General features: G+C 48.0%; 5 protein-coding genes across 5 annotated transcripts; 3 read left to right on the top strand and 2 right to left on the bottom strand.

The window, feature by feature from the left end:
- Nucleotides 1–10,543: 10,543 nt before the first annotated feature.
- On the top strand, nucleotides 10,544–11,212 carry MIND_00265000 (uncharacterized protein; the record flags this gene model as incomplete). The annotated part of the gene is made up of 3 exons (XM_037359526.1): nucleotides 10,544–10,627; nucleotides 10,678–10,843; nucleotides 10,890–11,212. The coding sequence occupies 3 exons, from the start codon at nucleotides 10,544–10,546 to the stop codon at nucleotides 11,210–11,212; spliced, it is 573 nt and encodes a 190-aa protein (XP_037224621.1).
- Nucleotides 10,829–13,008, bottom strand: MIND_00264900 (Alpha-ketoglutarate-dependent taurine dioxygenase; the record flags this gene model as incomplete). The annotated part of the gene is made up of 10 exons (XM_037359525.1): nucleotides 10,829–11,132; nucleotides 11,200–11,411; nucleotides 11,461–11,594; nucleotides 11,645–11,841; nucleotides 11,894–11,982; nucleotides 12,032–12,102; nucleotides 12,149–12,265; nucleotides 12,313–12,344; nucleotides 12,396–12,586; nucleotides 12,640–13,008. The coding sequence occupies 10 exons, from the start codon at nucleotides 13,006–13,008 to the stop codon at nucleotides 10,829–10,831; spliced, it is 1,716 nt and encodes a 571-aa protein (XP_037224620.1).
- A 1,376-nt stretch (nucleotides 13,009–14,384) lies between these two features.
- Nucleotides 14,385–15,708, bottom strand: MIND_00264800 (uncharacterized protein; the record flags this gene model as incomplete). Its single annotated transcript, XM_037359524.1, has 9 exons — nucleotides 14,385–14,546; nucleotides 14,597–14,704; nucleotides 14,759–14,959; nucleotides 15,011–15,029; nucleotides 15,077–15,109; nucleotides 15,160–15,172; nucleotides 15,227–15,287; nucleotides 15,336–15,468; nucleotides 15,515–15,708. The coding sequence occupies 9 exons, from the start codon at nucleotides 15,706–15,708 to the stop codon at nucleotides 14,385–14,387; spliced, it is 924 nt and encodes a 307-aa protein (XP_037224619.1).
- A 173-nt stretch (nucleotides 15,709–15,881) lies between these two features.
- On the top strand, nucleotides 15,882–17,212 carry MIND_00264700 (Protein kinase domain-containing protein; the record flags this gene model as incomplete). Its single annotated transcript, XM_037359523.1, has 5 exons — nucleotides 15,882–16,055; nucleotides 16,100–16,384; nucleotides 16,428–16,465; nucleotides 16,510–16,861; nucleotides 16,913–17,212. The coding sequence occupies exons 1-5, from the start codon at nucleotides 15,903–15,905 to the stop codon at nucleotides 17,210–17,212; spliced, it is 1,128 nt and encodes a 375-aa protein (XP_037224618.1). The 5' UTR covers nucleotides 15,882–15,902.
- A 173-nt stretch (nucleotides 17,213–17,385) lies between these two features.
- MIND_00264600 (Protein kinase domain-containing protein) lies at nucleotides 17,386–18,860 on the top strand (the record flags this gene model as incomplete). Its single annotated transcript, XM_037359522.1, has 7 exons — nucleotides 17,434–17,601; nucleotides 17,728–17,745; nucleotides 17,796–17,943; nucleotides 17,990–18,027; nucleotides 18,071–18,422; nucleotides 18,471–18,616; nucleotides 18,659–18,860. The coding sequence occupies exons 1-7, from the start codon at nucleotides 17,513–17,515 to the stop codon at nucleotides 18,858–18,860; spliced, it is 993 nt and encodes a 330-aa protein (XP_037224617.1). The 5' UTR covers nucleotides 17,434–17,512.
- Nucleotides 18,861–18,995: the final 135 nt, after the last annotated feature.

Here is an 18,995-nt window from a genome sequence, read left to right as displayed (position 1 = left end):
AAAATTAGACAAAAAATATATAATTGTAGGATCCAGACCATTTGGCATTATATTAGCCCAAAACTAGTTAAGAAACTGAACTCATCCCCACTTAAAAGTGGGTAAAAATCAAATAAAACTTTTATCATAGTATTTGGCTTGTCACAATCAGTGATGATTCAGATTTGATGATACTTCCAATAAAACATGAGTAAAAATGTTATCAAACCAAAATAATCAATTTCTGATGTCTGATACTGATACAATCTGGTTTGAGTTTGTCCAAACATCAAGTGGCCACAACTATAAATTTTATTACAAGGTGCTTGATAACTTGAATAAAAAGTGGGTATAGAGCGTAAGAACCTGGTACCCTTACAAATCAATCAATTGATGACATTAGCAACAAAATTTAGGGTTTATGAACAAAACAAAAATATAATCTTGAGTGCATTTATACTGTAGCATTATATTCAATTTGAATGTTATAGGTCACAGCCCTCTGAATATTCGAGCAACTTCAAAAATGTCACAGGTCACAACTACTTTTTGTGGTCCCAACCCGTCTGAGTATGGTAATTTGTCACTTTTTCTGGTGCCCAATCACTTTCTAAAAAGGAAATTTTCGAAGCTACAACTTTGAATATTGAGTCACAGGTCACAACCCATTCGAATTGAATATAATACTACAGTACCAGCGAGCTATTACAATTATGCTTCAAACCCCACCAGTTGACTGTAGATACTATCCGGGGCACATGTAACAGAGTGTGACATCCTTCTAAATTTGGTAATCAATTTGATCCCACTTTCTTTTACCTTTAATCTATTCCAGAGTAGTCAGATATGTGCTCAAAACTGTCACGACCTGGCCCATCTGCTCCAGTGCTGGTATCAGGCCACTGAGAGCCCTGACACCAACTTTGATAAGGAATCACTTTAATGGGCCCTTTTGGTTCAATTTGACCCTGCTCGCTTTACTTGCAGGCCTGATGATTTGTCTGTTCTGTTCTGGGCATGTGTTTCTTAGGAGGAGCCTTGCATGGCCTGACCTGAAGCCTGCCAAAAACCTGCTTGATTGCTGTAAATGATCTGATTTCCTATAAATGACCAGTTTATATGGCTATGTTGTCACAATCAAGTCACATTGATGTCACACTTTGACTGAGATCATACATGTTAGAGTGAGAAAATCTCTGGGGTTAAGAAATCTAAAATGTAGATCTTTTAAAAGTAACTTTAATCAAGCATGATATCTCTCATTTCCACATGTTTTCAGTACTTTTGGGTGCCAATAGTGCTGATCCTATTAGCTGACTAAACATGCAGGGTTCTCATACTCTTTACCTCAATCTAAAATTAGCACACATTACTATTTATTCAATTTGAATGGTCCTCAGGGCCATGCCATATAGATGCCTAAAAACATTCATATGATGTTCCCCATTTGGTAATTACTATTTTGGAAAGCCAAAATTCACTTTTTACTGTGATATATATTGTATAAAATCAGCTGTATGACATGTGACAGACAAATTGAAGCAAAGTATGACATTCAAACTGAGTAACATACTAAAGTATAGTAGTATAAAAGTGAAGACAAAGTCAAACAAAAGGAATTTAAAGTCCGACAGATACGGTCACGTGACTTCCTTGATGCTGGCCATCATGATTCCCGACTGATGCACCTTAGAAATGTGGCATAAAGTTGCATACCCGGGAGCAGGCAGTGGCAAATACCCTACTAGATTTGGGGCCATAAGTGCTATAGAAAGTAGGCTTACACTGTCATGATGGTATATATCCCCAGTGTCAGAGCAGGTTTTGTGCGAGAAGATGGGCTCCGAGGCCTGGTCACGTGACCCATCGCGTGCTAACGCCTGCGACCAAAAATGGAAATTTGCCATTTCACCACCGTTCTATACCTAGAAATGCTCCGATTGGGCTCAAATTTTAGTATAGCATGCTTACGTAAGCCATCTGCCGGTCCGTGCTTTTATCCGAGGCGAAGGGGGCTCCTGAATATATGATCTTGCCCAGGTGCGTCATTTTGCTACTTCCTGGGATTCCAAGGCTGGGATGGGCCGATTGCCTTGGAAACTCTTCCATATCACGTGGGAAATGTCCTCAGCGGGTTCCTCACCCCACAATCTTCTCAATGATGGGATACTCAGTGTAGATCCAAGATGGATTTTCCGCGCTTCCTACCTGCTCAGCGGGAAGCTCAGGGATTTACGGCCTAAAACACGCCATATATTACGCTATCATAATCCTGTCTGTCACTCGCCTAGAATATGGGCGCTCCGCCTGACGAATGGTTCATATTTTCCGTTTTTGCCCCCAATGATGTTTTCCATTTATTGTGCATTTCAGTGTGCTATCTACCACTGTAAGTCACAGAAACATCTCTAATGAACCTCTCCATAAGTCCGAATGCTGCCCTGCCTCCATATTCTGCTAGGAAAGCACACTATGCTCGGAAAGTCCATTTCCGAGCATTTATGACATATTCCGATAGTGGCGAATCCGCCCGGTCCAGCCCTGCGCGATCCGTCCTTCCGGTGAGAACTTTCCCACTCATCGCGTAGCTCGCTTGGGTGGCGCTCTGGGTATAAAATCCAGCCCCAATCTGCCATTCCCATCATTCCCCCTTCTCCCTCTTTTCATCTCTCCCTCACTTTCCCTTCTCATCCGCATCTGCGACTGCACCATTTCAAATATCACCATTTCAAATATCACCATCGACCTCGCCGTTTGACCAATGTCGAGCTCGCTGCTGTTGCGCTGCACAGGTATGGTCTCATCATAATTGATGAATTCACTGTGCTTACACTATCCCAGGTGACCGCGAACTACATACGACATCCACTGGCTTCACCGACTTCCCCGTTGCCCATCCTCATGTTTTACGCGTTCGATAGTGTCGACTGCGCTTTGAGTCGGGCGCCAGCAATAGCGAGGGCCTGCGTCTTCAACAGCAACACTGTTGCCCGAAGTGGATCCTGACGTCTGGGATCCTGTGAGTTGGTCATTTCAATTTTCCTGCAAGCCTTGACTTACCACGTTCCAGTTGCGGTGCCCGTCGTTCAACCGCTGTGGTCACTCTAAACGGCCGCGGAAGTAGGGAGTTCAGCGTCTGCAAACGGTGAGTATCGATATTTGTACTTGAAATATCCCTTACCGATCGTGACAGGCAACGGCCGTGAACCTTTGCTGGTTCTTTCCCGAACAACTGGTTATTGGGCAGTGTCGTTGGGAGTGTTGCGCAGGCCTAGGCTTTGAGCGGGGGACATGCCTTCAATAACGACTGTGTTGTCCTGGGAGTGGATCTCGCCATCTTGTGGGTTTGTTGTCGTTGTCTAGCAGATGTTGACTTACCTTGTTGCAGTCGTGGTAACAAGAGCTCCATCGCCATTGGATATCAAGGCAACGATATCTGCAACAACGGTGAGCATTAAGTTGTACAACTTTGAATACACTCACACAGTTGAGCAGGACAACGACCATGCACTGATCAGTGTTGTGGCGGGCATTGTTGGGACTTCAACTCATGTCTTCAGTCCGAGTCGGGCGACACTGGGAAGCCACTCTGGTCATCGCAAAGGACGGCAAGAACGCTACAAAAATAACTCGCCTGCGCTGTCTCGGACGAGAGCGTTGTTCCGCCAGAGTTATTGTGGCCGCGCTCATTGTGAGCAACGAAGAGCATGTTGCCAGGTCTGCGTTATCCAGCAAGATCTTGCTGATGTCAAGCCCTTCTATAGCGTGTTGGATAGCGGAGTTTGTGCCGAGTTGGGCTGGGAGAAGGCGCGTCGGGTGGTGCGGAGGGAGCATTGTTGAGCTCAGTGTCGGGCTTGCTGCTTCTAGCGTGAGAATGCCGCCAAAGTTGTGCATTCGTTTCCTGGGCATTCTCTTGCCCAACGGCGCCTAGTTGTCGTTCTTTCTTGATTCGAGTCGGGGCTTCTGGCGCGAACAGCGAGGAGGAAGCAGGAGCGGCTTGCTGGGTAGACTATTACCGTCCTGCGGGCGGTTCTTGCTGATAAAGTCGTTCTACAGCGAGTTGGGCGGCAGGAACCGGTGTCAAAACGGCCATTCAACGGGCAGTCGCCCAGATTTTCGACTTTGCTCGTTGACGTGGTCATCCGCGGGCGGTTTCTGAGAAGTAGACGAGAAGCCTGAGCGCATGCAAAAAACTCATGTTTTGGCTGGAGAAAAATTGAGATGTACCCAAAATCACATCAATTAAGCCTAGCAAACGCGTGCTCTGGCTTCCCAGTCCCATTCTGCACTTTCTTCAACCTTGAGCCAGGGTTTCCCCTCCCGAGGGCAGTGGAGCGATGACAACAAAAAAAAAAGGGGGGGGGGGGGGGATGAGGCGACGTGACGGTGGGGGGTTGGCAGGCAGTCTGTACTCTGATCAGACAACCGCTACAGCACAGAGCAAGACACTCACCACCACCAGCATAACGACGACATGGGGGGAAAGAGAAAAGAGAGGTTACGTGTGACCCCTGGGCGTCACCTATGTTTGATCGGACCTTGAGTTTTTGCAAATATTATGTTATGGTTCCATCTTCGTCTCGTGTTCAACTCCTGGACTGAGCATATATAAATCTTCCTCTTGGGTTCAACTCCTGGACTGAGCATATGTTATTCTGTAGAAATCAATTGTTGCTAGAAATCAACTTTGCCAGCCTAGGACTTGAACTGTCGCTGCCTGAAATAGCAATTTCAACAACATTGCCCTGATTTGCATAAATCAGCTGCCTATGTATCTTGGGTTTGAAAACTTCTAATTTTTATTGCCTTTGTCAAATAGATCTCGTTGAATTCTGATTGATCTGGACGGTGATGGGATCAATGTGAGCGGAATCTGTTTGCAATCACAGGATCTGTGCATTAAGCCAAATCATGCCCTACATATTGAGTTTATATACTAGTTGTAAAGTAAGTTAGCAGAGTTTCAGTAAAAAAAAAGTGGCCCAAAGCTGGACTTATTTGCGGCAGATCCAGGCCCAAATAACTGCCGCCAATTCTTACATAAATCATGGGCCCCGATTTCTGTGCACATGGAAATTTCCGAGTCATGTGTGCGGCAAGTTGTGACCATCAAAACTTCAACAGATCTTGGGTCTGTAACTTGTATTGAAAACTTCGTTTGGGAGGAAATGTGAGTTTGTCATGTGATACCATCCAGCTTCTGAAACAGACATTCCCAAAATGGTAATTTCTAGACCTGACTGACTTCCCAGAATAGTAAGTTTTGTTGCAGTGGGTCTTGGTCCCAACAAAAAGTAGGTAAAAATGAAATAATAATGTTTGCTGCCCAAAACTAGACTTAGCCAGGAATAAGCCCAATGAAAAGTGGGTCAAAATAAAATAAAATGTATGAATCAAAAGGATTGGTTAAATTTGAGCTGAGTCCAAAATTTAAATTGAAAGTGAGTATAGATCTGAGCAAAAGTTCCAAAAACCAGTTGAGAGCCAGGCTAGAACTGGACTTAGGCCCAATAAAAAGTGGGGAAAAATTTTCTTTGCAAAAACCATAGTTGTTAGACTTATTACAATCTGTGATATATTGATTTTGATTGCGAATCTGATAGTGGTGTCAATGAAAATTAGACAAAAAATATATGATTAGAGCTTATTAGCAGCGTAAAAAAATCCCTCGCTTAGGCTCGCTTAAGGCCTCTTAACCAATCAGAGGGCCAGAAAAACGCTAAGTGAGCGTTTTTTTTTTTTGGAGTTGCTAATAAGCTCTATTGTAGGATCCAGACCATTTGGCAGATCCATATTATATTAGCCCAAAACTAGTTAAGAAACTGAACTCATCCCCACTTAAAAGTGGGTAAAAATCAAATAAAACTTTTATCATAGTATTTGGCTTGTCACAATCAGTGATGATTCAGATTTGATGATACTTTCAATAAAACATGAGTAAAAATGTTATCAAACCAAAATAATCAATTTCTGATGTCTGATACTGATACAATCTGGTTTGAGTTTGTCCAAACAGAAAGTGGCCACAACCATAAATTTTATTGCAAGGTGCTTGATAATAAAAAGTGGGTATAGAGCGTAAGAACCTGGTACCCTTACAAATCAATCAATTGATGACATTAGCAACAAAATTTGGGGTTTATGAACGAAAAAAAATATAACCTTGAGTGCATTTATACTGTAGCATTATATTCAATTTGAATGTTATAGGTCACAGCCCTCTGAATATTCGAGCAACTTCAAAAATGTCACAGGTCACAGCTACTTTTTGTGGTCCCAAACTGTCTGAGTATGGTAATTTGTCACTTTTTCTGGTGCCCAATCACTTTCTAAAAAGGAAATTTTCGAAGCTACAACTTTGAATATTGAGTCACAGGTCACAACCCATTCGAATTGAATATAATACTACAGTACCAGCGAGCTATTACAATTATGCTTCAAACCCCACCAGTTGACTGTAGATACTATCCAGAGCACATGTAACAGAGTGTGACATCCTTCTAAATTTGGTAATCAATTTGATCCCACTTTCTTTTACCTTTAATCTATACCAGAGTAGTCAGATATGTGCTCAAAACTGTCACGACCTGGCCCATCTGCTCCAGGGCCACTGAGAGCCCACAACATTCAACCCCTGACACCGACTTTGATAAGGAACCACTTTAATGGGCCCTTTTGGTTTAATTTGACCCTGCTCGCTTTACTTGCAGACCTAATGATTTGTCTGTTCTGTTCTGGGCATGTGTTTCTTAGGAGGAGCCTTGCATGGCCTGACCTGAAGCCTGCCAAAAACCTGCTTGATTGCTGTAAATGATCTGATTTCCTATAAATGACCAGTTTATATGGCTATGTTGTCACAATCAAGTCACATTGATGTCACACTTTGACTGAGATCATACATGTTAGAGTGAGAAAATCTCTGGGGTTAAGAAATCTAAAATGTAGATCTTTTAAAAGTAACTTTAATCAAGCATGATATCTCTCATTTCCACATGTTTTCAGTACTTTTGGGTGCCAATAGTGCTGATCCTATTAGCTGACTAAACATGCAGGGTTCTCATACTCTTTACCTCAATCTAAAATTAGCACACATTACTATTTATTCAATTTGAATGGTCCTCAGGGCCATGCCATATAGATGCCTAAAAACATTCATATGATGTTCCCCATTTGGTAATTACTATTTTGGAAAGCCAAAATTCACTTTGTACTGTGATATATATTGTATAAAATCAGCTGTATGACATGTGACAGACAAATTGAAGCAAAGTATGACATTCAAACTGAGTAACATACTAAAGTATAGTAGTATAAAAGTAAAGACAAAGTCAAACAAAAGGAATTTAAAGTCCGACAGATACGGTCACGTGACTTCCTTGATGCTGGCCATCATGATTCCCGACTGATACACCTTAGAAATGTGGCATAAAGTTGCATACCCAGGAGCAGGCAGTGGCAAATACCCTACTAGATTTGGGGCCATAAGTGCTATAGAAAGTAGGCTTACACTGTCATGATGGCATAGAAGCTTTATCCCCAGTGTCAGATCAGGTTTTGTGTGAGAAGATGGGCTCCGAGGGCTGGTCACGTGACCCATCGCGTGCTAACGCCTACGACCAAAAATGGAAATTTGCCATTTCACCACTGTTCTATACCTAGAAATGCTCCGATTGGGCTCAAATTTTAGTATAGCATGCTTACGTAAGCCATCTGCCGGTCCGTGCTTTTATCCGAGGCGAAGGGGGCTCCTGAATATATGATCTTGCCCAGGTGCGTCATTTTGCTACTTCCTGGGATTCCAAGGCTGGGATGGGCCGATTGCCTTGGAAACTCTTCCATATCACGTGGGAAATGTCCTCAGCGGGTTCCTCACCCCACAATCTTCTCAATGATGGGATACTCAGTGTAGATCCAAGATGGATTTTCCGCGCTTCCTACCTGCTCAGCGGGAAGCTCAGGGATTTACGGCCTAAAACACGCCATATATTACGCTATCATAATCCTGTCTGTCACTCGCCTAGAATATGGGCGCTCCGCCTGACGAATGGTTCATATTTTCCGTTTTTGCCCCCAATGATGTTTTCCATTTATTGTGCATTTCAGTGTGCTATCTACCACTGTAAGTCACAGAAACATCTCTAATGAACCTCTCCATAAGTCCGAATGCTGCCCTGCCTCCATATTCTGCTAGGAAAGCACACTATGCTCGGAAAGTCCATTTCCGAGCATTTATGACATATTCCGATAGTGGCGAATCCGCCCGGTCCAGCCCTGCGTGATCCGTCCTTCCGGTGAGAACTTTCCCACTCATCGCGTAGCTCGCTTGGGTGGCGCTCTGGGTATAAAATCCAGCCCCAATCTGCCATTCCCATCATTCCCCCTTCTCCCTCTTTTCATCTCTCCCTCACTTTCCCTTCTCATCCGCATCTGCGACTGCACCATTTCAAATATCACCATTTCAAATATCACCATCGACCTCGCCGTTGCGACCAATGTCGAGCTCGCTGCTGTTGCGCTGCACAGGTATGGTCTCATCATAATTGATGAATTCACTGTGCTTACACTATCCCAGGTGACCGCGAACTACATACGACATCCACTGGCTTCACCGACTTCCCCGTTGCCCATCCTCATGTTTTACGCGTTCGATAGCGTCGACTGCGCTTTGAGTCGGGCGCCAGCAATAGCGAGGGCCTGCGTCTTCAACAGCAACACTGTTGCCCGAAGTGGATCCTGACGTCTGGGATCCTGTGAGTTGGTCATTTCAATTTTCCTGCAAGCCTTGACTTACCACGTTCCAGTTGCGGTGCCCGTCGTTCAACCGCTGTGGTCACTCTAAACGGCCGCGGAAGTAGGGAGTTCAGCGTCTGCAAACGGTGAGTATCGATATTTGTACTTGAAATATCCCTTACCGATCGTGACAGGCAACGGCCGTGAACCTTTGCTGGTTCTTTCCCGAACAACTTGAACTGGTTATTGGGCAGTGTCGTTGGGAGTGTTGCGCAGGCCTAGGCTTTGAGCGGGGGACATGCCTTCAATAACGACTGTGTTGTCCTGGGAGTGGATCTCGCCATCTTGTGGGTTTGTTGTCGTTGTCTAGCAGATGTTGACTTACCTTGTTGCAGTCGTGGTAACAAGAGCTCCATCGCCATTGGATATCAAGGCAACGATATCTGCAACAACGGTGAGCATTAAGTTGTACAACTTTGAATACACTCACACAGTTGAGCAGGACAACGACCATGCACTGATCAGTGTTGTGGCGGGCATTGTTGGGACTTCAACTCATGTCTTCAGTCCGAGTCGGGCGACACTGGGAAGCCACTCTGGTCATCGCAAAGGACGGCAAGAACGCTACAAAATAACTCGCCTGCGCTGTCTCGGACGAGAGCGTTGTTCCGCCAGAGTTATTGTGGCCGCGCTCATTGTGAGCAACGAAGAGCATGTTGCCAGGTCTGCGTTATCCAGCAAGATCTTGCTGATGTCAAGCCCTTCTATAGCGCGTTGGATAGCGGAGTTTGTGCCGAGTTGGGCTGGGAGAAGGCGCGTCGGGTGGTGCGGAGGGAGCATTGTTGAGCTCAGTGTCGGGCTTGCTGCTTCTAGCGTGAGAATGCCGCCAAAGTTGTGCATTCGTTTCCTGGGCATTCTCTTGCCCAACGGCGCCTAGTTGTCGTTCTTTCTTGATTCGAGTCGGGGCTTCTGGCGCGAACAGCGAGGAGGAAGCAGGAGCGGCTTGCTGGGTAGACTATTACCGTCCTGCGGGCGGTTCTTGCTGATAAAGTCGTTCTACAGCGAGTTGGGCGGCAGGAACCGGTGTCAAAACGGCCATTCAACGGGCAGTCGCCCAGATTTTCGACTTTGCTCGTTGACGTGGTCATCCGCGGGCGGTTTCTGAGAAGTAGACGAGAAGCCTGAGCGCAAGAAGGGCTGGGAGCGGGCAAGCGCTCGAGGCGGCAGGAATCGGCTACAAAACCGCCGTTTGGCGGGTACTTGGCAAGACGAGGTCTGCGCGTCGAATTTTCGCCTTCTAGTCGTCGTTCGCGGGCGGTTTCTGGCGCGCGAATAGAAGACGAGCAGCTTTGCATCGATGCTGCTGCTGGCGTGAAAAGAGCCGAGAGCGGGCAAGCGCTCGTTGCTGGGGTAGGCGTCCGGTGCTCTCCCGCCCCATTTCTCGTTAATGAAGTCGTTCAGGTGTGAATTGGGCAGTGAGGGCGGCAGGAATCGGCGGCAAGACGGCCGTTTGGTGGGTAGTTGGTCTGCGCGCCGAGTTTTCGCCTTCTGGGCGTTGACGTCGTTGTTAGCGCGCGGTTTCCGGCGTAAGAGGACGCTGTAGATAAGCAGCGTTGACGATTTGAGCGGCAGAAGTCGGCAGGAGGTTGTGGTGCTTAGATTTCCGAGTTGCGGCTACTACAGACCCGTTTGGCGATGCAGAAAGGCCGGCGCTGCCGGACTTGATTCAGTAGAACGGCTGTCCGTCGTTGCTGCAATGTACCAGTAAGTGACGTTTGTGTTGCTTCAATAATGCTGAGTAGTAGCTGTTCGATTAGATGTACTTCGCCCCGAGATGGCCGTCGGAGGACAAGGTTGTCGGCTATCACGTGGGGCCGGGGACTTGTTGTCAACTTCACCAACGCTTCACCAACAACTCGTACGTGCCGTGTTCCTCCTCTAACCTTCAAGCTCTCATGAATTATTCAGTCAGCATATTTTTCCGACTCCACGCCATGGCTTGCGCGTTACGCCGAGCTTGTCCGCGCTCGATGCGGCGAGCTTGGTCAGTCTTCGCGTGTGCATGTCCACCAGGATCAACACAGCAACAACTCCCCTCCGCGATATACCACGAGTGATGTCATGAACGCGGTTTGTTAATATTTTCAAACACGTTCAAGGAAAGTCTAACGACCGTGTAGACTTGAACTACTACACCATCATCAGCCGCAACCTCAAGCAACACCGCAACCGCCGCTTCAACGACGGCCACCGACACCAATACCTGTGCCAATGGAGGTGGACGAGAATCACCATGCGCGATTCCGGCAGGCCAGCAATCCTCAGCAGAGTCAAGCAGAAACGGCCTTGGGAGGTCATGGAGATGGATGGCGGGGAGGAGATCGACGAGTTGGACGACAGCGAAGAAGGCAATGGGAAAACGACTGCGGAGCATTTGGACAAAACGCGCCACGCAGCGGGGGTCAACGTAACACGATCTAATCGTTGTACCTCGCGACTTTAGGCTTCTCATCGCCACCCCCAGGCAGCTCAATCCCCTTCTGGCGCCAGATCTCGATCTGCCGGTCCTTCGCAACCTTGCCCGTCTTCTTCTCATACGCGGCGACGGAAAGCGGTTTCTCGCCATGCGGTGTCGCACGCAAGGCGTGGCGCGTTTCGGGGAAAAAGTCGAATGTCGCGGAGTGGGTGACAACGCGATTATCCTGCAGAAAGAATCAGTGTCATGATCATTACCTAGACAAAACAACTGACCCAGAACGCGATGTCGTTGTGCTCCCACTTGAAGCGGACCTGGAAGTCGGGGTTCTGGGCGATCTGGTGGAAGAGCAGCTGTAGGATGGCGTCGGATTCGGCCTTGGGGAGGCCGATGATGCGGCGGGTGAAGCCTGTTTGCGTGGGTAACCTGAAGACAACTAGATTTGGATGCAAGGCCTACCAGGGTTGACGTAGATGCTCTTCCAGCCGGTCACGGGATGGACACGGACGACGGGGTGGATGGTCTCGATAGGCTCGCGCCGGACGGGGAGGCCGGCAGCACGTGACCCGTCGGCCTGGGCAACGGCGCTGTGCAAGGCGGTCAGTCCCTCGAGGTACGTTTGGAATCCGGGGCTAAAAGAAGAATAGAGCGCATAACTAACATAGATTGTTAGTGGAGTGTGTCGGTTATGGAGAACAATAATGGTACCCAGAGCTCCAGAGTGTGTCCCCACCGTACTCCGGTCCAGTGATGACTTTGAGAGAAGTCGTGCTGGGAGGCTGAATTTCGTAGGACACCTTTGAATCACGTTAAAAGGATGACCTCAGAGGATATGACGCGAAATACATCAGTATGCCAAAGCTCGAGCTTCGAGAACGATGCTGGGTCAGGTCGACGTGAAGAGTCGTTATATACGACTAAAAGAAGGTCAAATAATGAAGCCGCGAATCAGCTATTTCCTACCGTGAACTTCTTCGAGGCCATTTCGCGGAATTGGTGTCGTGGCGTGCTTGTGCAATGGGCCAAAATGGCGTGCGATATCCAGTTGACCATAAACATCAATTTCTTGATCGCGGAAAACTGGGTTTCCATGTCAGAAATGCTTCAGGGGCCGAGGACTGGCGCACAAACAACACCGCGTTCGGCTACCAGCAACGCTCTAGCATCGTGTGAGTTCAAAACAACCGCGGGAGGCAATGGAAAGACATACAGCTCGTCTTTCTGCGCATCCGTAAGCTGTCTGAGGTCAATCCCAAGAAGCTCTGTTCCAATGGCGGGCGTGAGATGCCGGACTTTGCTCGCGGCACTCAACAGGCTTTTCTTTGCTGGATCAGCTAGCAGCCCGCGATCGCTGACGGCGACTTCTGTGAGGGGAGGCCAGGAGATATCAGGAAAGGACGGCTAGGTGAAGTTGGTTGGAGGGTATTACATAAGTCAAATATTTGGCAACAAACCTTGAATTGCGCATATGCATAGGTGTTATCGCCGTCGTCGCCGATCGAGGGGGAGTAGAATGGGTTGAAAACATTGCTGTCGGCGGCGGCATTTTCTGCTTTCAGGGCGGCAATGCGCTCTGTGGTGGACGGTACAGCAAGTTCGTGGTCGTTTTGGGTCGCAACGGGTGCCATGGTAAGTCGCTGGGAAGAAAGCAGAGGACGGAAAGGCAAGCCACGGTGCTTATATGGATTGTGCGAAGACTTGCGCCATTCTCGGGCCGTGCAGTGAGAGTGGCGCAAGAGGTGTTCGAATGGCGCGATCTGTTTCCACACGAACTTGAACGTGACATGGTTGTTTTGTGGTTGGACTTGGAGTAAGCTGGTCATGGAGAATGTTCACGAGTTTCATCTTCGATTGCTGCTCGCTTTAGTCTTCTTCCTTCTTCGCAACATTATGACTTGAGAGATGGGATCGAAGACGGGTCAGGGTTTCTAGCATAACATCTCGAGCATGAAGAGTTGGAGTTATGCTGGCGATTGGGAGAACACTAGTCGGCTCAAGTTGTGCAAGTGCCACCTTGGTGGAAGTTTTGAGATTGAAGCGTCACACTATGTCACAACCTTCGATCCTTGCCGTTTACGCCCATCGCAGTATGCCAGACCTGAAAATTCGCTCCCAGCAGAAAACTATGCTATAGGGACCCGGTTTGCCTCTCCACGTTGGCAACAAGACACCCAAACTGAAACTGTGGGGCAATCTGACACTTCCGTAAAACCTGTGCGCGGATGTAAAGTGTCTTGCTTTCTTGAAGGCCATAAAACTCCAGCGACTCGTTGCTCGGGTCACCAAATCACTCTTGCACTTCAGCCACTACCATCTCCCAAACCAAACGCCTCTTAACCAAAACACCAAATAAAAATGTTGTCGAACGTCACCGTCCCCGCTGCCTTCGACCTCACCAGCTCTGTCTCCTGTTCATCGAGCGAGCAAACAATGTCTCGTACTCTTCGAGAACGCCGGGGGTTCACCCTCTACATATCATTTGGCCCGGCGTATCCGAAAATTGAGCCAAAAGGGCAGCTGGGTCCTACACATGCCAACCTCCCTCGTCGTCGCAAGCGGAGCAGTGTTGCCTCAGTCGAATCTACCTCTACTGCTGCTCCCCTCGCTCCCTCACCGAGCAGAACCAAAAAAGCGGCCTACTTTTCGTAGTTGTCTGGCTTAGCGAGAAAGGGAGAGTTCCCGACTGTCATGGTTGATGAATGTGTGTTAACACGGTCCATTTCCGAACTTCAACTAATTCTGTCTTTTTCCCAGTCAATGAAAGCATCCTATGAACCCTGGATTGCCACTAGGGATCGTTAGACCAAGAAATAATATACTCGGCCTCACGCTTGAGGCGCTGGAAGAGTTGGGGCACTGATGTCCTTCTTACCCGTAAGTATATGAATAAATGGTTGTAACGCCTACCACACAGAATACAACCAGGGCATTCTCAGGCTTGACCGTGGCACTTCAGAGTAAAGCATTCAAGTAGCGAATCCACCATGGTGACATCTGCCAGTGTGCATAGAGTACGTAGGATATGACGACCAGATTGAAACCACAACAAGTGTGTATTTGTCTCAGCAAGATGTTGTTGACCGGTCACCGCTGCGTCGCTTTTCAACACTCCGACGGTATGTTTTCCAAGCTTTCCTGACTGCCAGGCACCGGGGTCGAAGGTGCTGTCACGTAGCTCGAGCAAGACATAACACTATCTCTAAATCCACTCCCAATCAATGAGGGAGTCGATTTCAAAAATGAGCTCATGCCTTGGATTCCGGTCGGAAGCGATGTCGGAGGCTTCTGTGAGACCGCCGCAACGACGCATTTCGGAGGTTGGACGAGCAAGGAATGCATATGGGCCCGCATTTGTGTTGTCCTGTTCGTTGATCAACATGAGAAGAAAGTCAAATCAATGAACCTTTCTACAGGCGAAGAGTCCGGGTTAAAATACGGTGGTGGCGGGTCGGCAATTGAGGTTGTTGGGGTACAGGCATTTCTGACGTGGAAGACGCGGCGCTGTGCCTCACGCTGGGCCTTTAGTTACATGACTTAGCACGCATGCTGCTATTGGAATAGCGAAGGACGCACATATTTGGACGGGGAACTAGGCCCGGGAGCCGGCGTCGATCCAACAGCGTCGAGGGTAGCAGGATTTGAGTGAGAAGAGAATTGGAGAGGGAACGGGCGCGGAATGGTGCGATCGATGGCTGTGGGGTCAGATTCCATCTCCAAGCTCAATGCAGAGATAGACGACTGCAGTTGGAGAAGTTTTTCCTCACTGTAGACCTGCTGCTCAAGAATTCAGCACACTTCATTTGACATACCACTGGCAAGCCTTACCAGTTCTTGCAGCATTTTGCTCGAGGTTTGTGGGTCAATTGATGATCGGTTAGGTAAATAACACACAGAAGGGCCCCAGTTTTTAGCCACCGAAGTTTCCTGGCGGGACACTTCAGAGAACCGAGAGTATTTGAAGACGGACACCATACTCAATGAGTGAGGCTGCGACCAGAATAATCCGTGACACGCATTACTTTTGAATGATGTTGGGCTGACCTTTGATTATGCCATCCTCGATCTCACGGTCTGCGTCGGTCAATACTTCGGCAGACGTCCTCTGTATTTTCGGGAAGCGAGTGCAAAGTACAGTACGAGTGTCGCGCACCTTTACAGTAGCGGAGAGTTGATCGACATCAGTATGGAATTTTGCAGCATTACGCCTCTTCTTGGGGTCTGTTACTGAGCGAAGAGGAGAGTCTGAGAGAGATTTATAAATGCCGTCCTTGTCTTTGATGAGGCTAAAGACGTAAATATTCGATTGGTGTGGCATATTGCACGTATTACCTTCTGAGGTCTTGAACAATGCGATCGAAATGCTCTTTTTGATGGACCCAGGCGTCTCCGGTTCCCTCCAGTATCTGGAGACCTTGGTTAATTTTCTTCAGCGCAAGTCCTGCATTTGTAGTCGGCCAGTTTGGAATGATCAAGGACCCGGTAGAAGCACTGGAAGGCGGAATTGCTGCAGAATGCGCTGACATGGTAGACAGGATGCAAGGTCCCTTGAAGAGGACACGTGCTGACACAGTCTGCTGTACATGAGGTCGTTGCTATTCCTAGACCAAAGAGAGACGCTGGATGAGCGAGATGTTCGTTGTAGTCGCTAAATCTGGGTGCGTGACCGTGACATGCTGAGTGACACCTCGTGTCAACATCATTCCTGAAACTTGGAGTCATGGTCCTACCTGACCTTAAGAGCAGCGACCTACACTGGCTCGCGCGTAGGGTGTTTCTGGAAACGTCCGGATATCGTCTTCGGCCTAAATTCCAACCTGATTATGTGCCTGATCCCGATGCCTCGTGGTATGAAGAAAGAGCGACACACACAGTATGGCTTTGGCAACAGGTGTTCAAAAGCTAACCCTCCGGCAGCGCGGTGCCATCATGGATGCCACTCGTATCTCCGACGAGCGTCCAGTAATACTCAAATCTGTTTCCACTCGCATGCACCCACACGAAGTCAAAATAGCACGTCTTTTCTCTTCGCCACCCCTCGCAGAGAACCCACGAAATCATTGTGTCCCTATATTTGATGTTCTGCAAGATCCAGAGGACGCAGACAAGCAAATCATTGTAATGCCACGCCTTATTGAAATGGACAGACCATTGTTCGAAACCGTAGGAGAGGTTGTCGATTGTTTTAGACAGATTTTCGAGGTACTGTGGAAGTCGTCTTATCGCCATCGCTCAATGTCGCTAGGGCGTTGAATTCATGCATGACAACTTCGTGGCTCATCGGTAGGGCGATAATTAACTGGAATTAGTACTAACTACTCTTTCAGAGACTGTTGGGGACCAAATATTGCCCAGGATCCTACACTGCTCTTTCCTTGGGGCTTCCATCCAGTCTACACTACTCAAGACCCTGCAAACCTCCGTCCTGCATCTCATATCGCTCGGACTTTCTGCTGGCCTCGTTATTTTATCATCGATTTTGGTTTGTCACGGCGCTATGATCCTTTTGGAGGGCCGCCACTAGAGCCGGTCATTCGTGGCGGCGACAGGTCCCCTCCGGAGCACCACAAACATCCCTTGGTCTGCAATCCGTTTCCGACCGATATTTACTTCCTCGGCAATTTTTTAAAACAGGACTTTCTACTTTCTAGATGGGCCGGGAAGAAGCGGATGCCTGTAGTGCGTGTGTCCTAATTGTTACTCTATTAATCTGACCGCTCGAGATGGTAGCCTTCGCTGCGTTTCCTCGAAGGTTTGATAAACGATATGACCCAAGAAGACCCATCGCTGCGGCCAACGATCGGCGAAGTCATTGAGAGATTCGATGTACTGTGTAGCTCTTTGACTCAATGGCATCTGCGGCGACCAGGTCAAAAGTACGCATTCCATCTTGGCCTATTCTTCTCTCAAGTTAACCGGACACTACGCTGCATCCCTCCGATACCGCGGTATCAACCGCGAATGGATCGGGTCCCTCTGAGCCAGTTGATGCGAGAGTTTTTTACTCAGACCCCATCGGTTATGAAGTGAAGCGGTAAGGTAGATGGATATGTTGTGGATATGAATGAATGAGGCCGAGCCTTTATCGACCTATCGGTCCAAGTGGGGAGAGGAAAGAATTGGCATTCAACCTTCAAGTTCTGTTCCTACAACTATTAACGTGGTATCATCCTCGGTCTTCATCTCCCAGAAAACCTATAGAAATGGTGGGAGTTGACAACGTGCCGCGTGACCTGGGTGTGACGCATCGTGTTCCGACAGCAATTCCTATGGTGCTCCCCGATTTGAGGAGCAGCGACCAGTTCTGGCTTGCGCGTAGGGAATTTTTGGATGCTTCAGGCTATCGTCTTCGGCCTAAGTTTTATCCTGACTATGTGCCAAGTCCCAATAACTCGTATCATTTCGAAAGAGCAACACATGTAGTGCGCCACTCTGTCTACCGTGTGCTGCTTGCTTGCTTACTGGTCTTGTGCTCAGCGCCATACTATCATGGATGCAACTAGCATCTCAGATCAGCGTCCGGTTATGCTCAAAGCTGTTTCCAGGCGTCTTCACCACACGAAGTTGAGATCGCGTGTCTTTTTTCGTCTCCGCCACTTTCAAAGAGCCCTAGAAATCATTGTATCCCTATTTTTGACGTTCTTCAAGACCCTTATGACGATGACAAGCAAATCATTGTAATGCCTCAGCTTATAGACGTCGAGGAGCCAATATTTCAAACTGTGGGTGAAGTCATTGATTTCTTTCGGCAAGTCTTCGAGGTGTGTCGCTATTCCGCATCCTTGAAAGCTCTCACCTTTTGACTAGGGAATTCAATTCATGCACGAAAACTTTGTCGCTCATCGGTATGGCAGTATCCGACCGTTAATTACGACTGACTTTTCCTAGAGACTGTTGGGGACCGAATATAGCTCAGGATCCCACTCTACTCTTCCCATTCGGCGTTCACCCAGTATATACCTTTCGGGACCCCACCAATCGGCACTCTGCATATTACATTACGCGTACTGAATGCTGGCCGCGTTATTTTCTTCTCGACTTCGGTTTATCGAGGCGCTACGATCCCTCTCATGGGCCGCCATTTGAACCCGTGATCCGTGGCGGCGACCAATCACCTCCAGAACACCGGAAGCTTCCCTTGTTCTGCAATCCATTCCCCACCGATATCTACTTCCTTGGCAATGTGCTAAAAGAGAACTTCCTATTCTCCAGGTGGGTCAATGGTAAACGGGTACGGATGGTGGGTGCATCGCTTCCTCTTAATTCTTCGTACTACCTCTTTGAACAGTCCTCACTTCGCTTCCTCGAACCTCTGACAATCGAGATGACCCAACAAGACCCTGCCTTGCGACCAACAATTGGCGAGGTCATCGAGCGATTTGATAAACTGTGTACCCCTCTGACCGAATGGCATTTACGACGGCCAGGTCAAAAGTACGCCTTTCATCTAAGCCTATTTTTCTCCCAGATTAGCAGGACGATACGGCGCATCCCGCCGATTCCGCCTTATCATCCCCGAACAGACACGACCCCTCTTAGCCCGTCTTTGCGAGAGTTTTATACTCAGATCCCAGCCTCATCGGTGGTGCAGCAGGAGAAGATTGAGGCTGGGCCTGGACTCAAGGCTGATTTTACTGGCAGTGAATCAAAGTCAATAGCTGTGGAATCGGACGGTTGAATTGATAATCATAGTCCGAGTCTTTGAATTATTCCGCGACTTGTTACTTCGGTCACAAGTAAACTTAGCAAACCACATAACATGTCGTTGAACATCGACCTCACCAATGTCGTTTCATTCTTGTTTTTCTTGGTG

This window comes from Mycena indigotica (genome assembly GCF_014461135.1).
Source record: "Mycena indigotica strain 171206Taipei chromosome Unknown Mind.scaff0002, whole genome shotgun sequence".
Taxonomy (NCBI): Eukaryota; Fungi; Basidiomycota; class Agaricomycetes; order Agaricales; family Mycenaceae; genus Mycena; species Mycena indigotica.
Note: the sequence above shows the minus strand (reverse complement) of the source record. Positions and strands in the feature narration are given on the sequence as shown.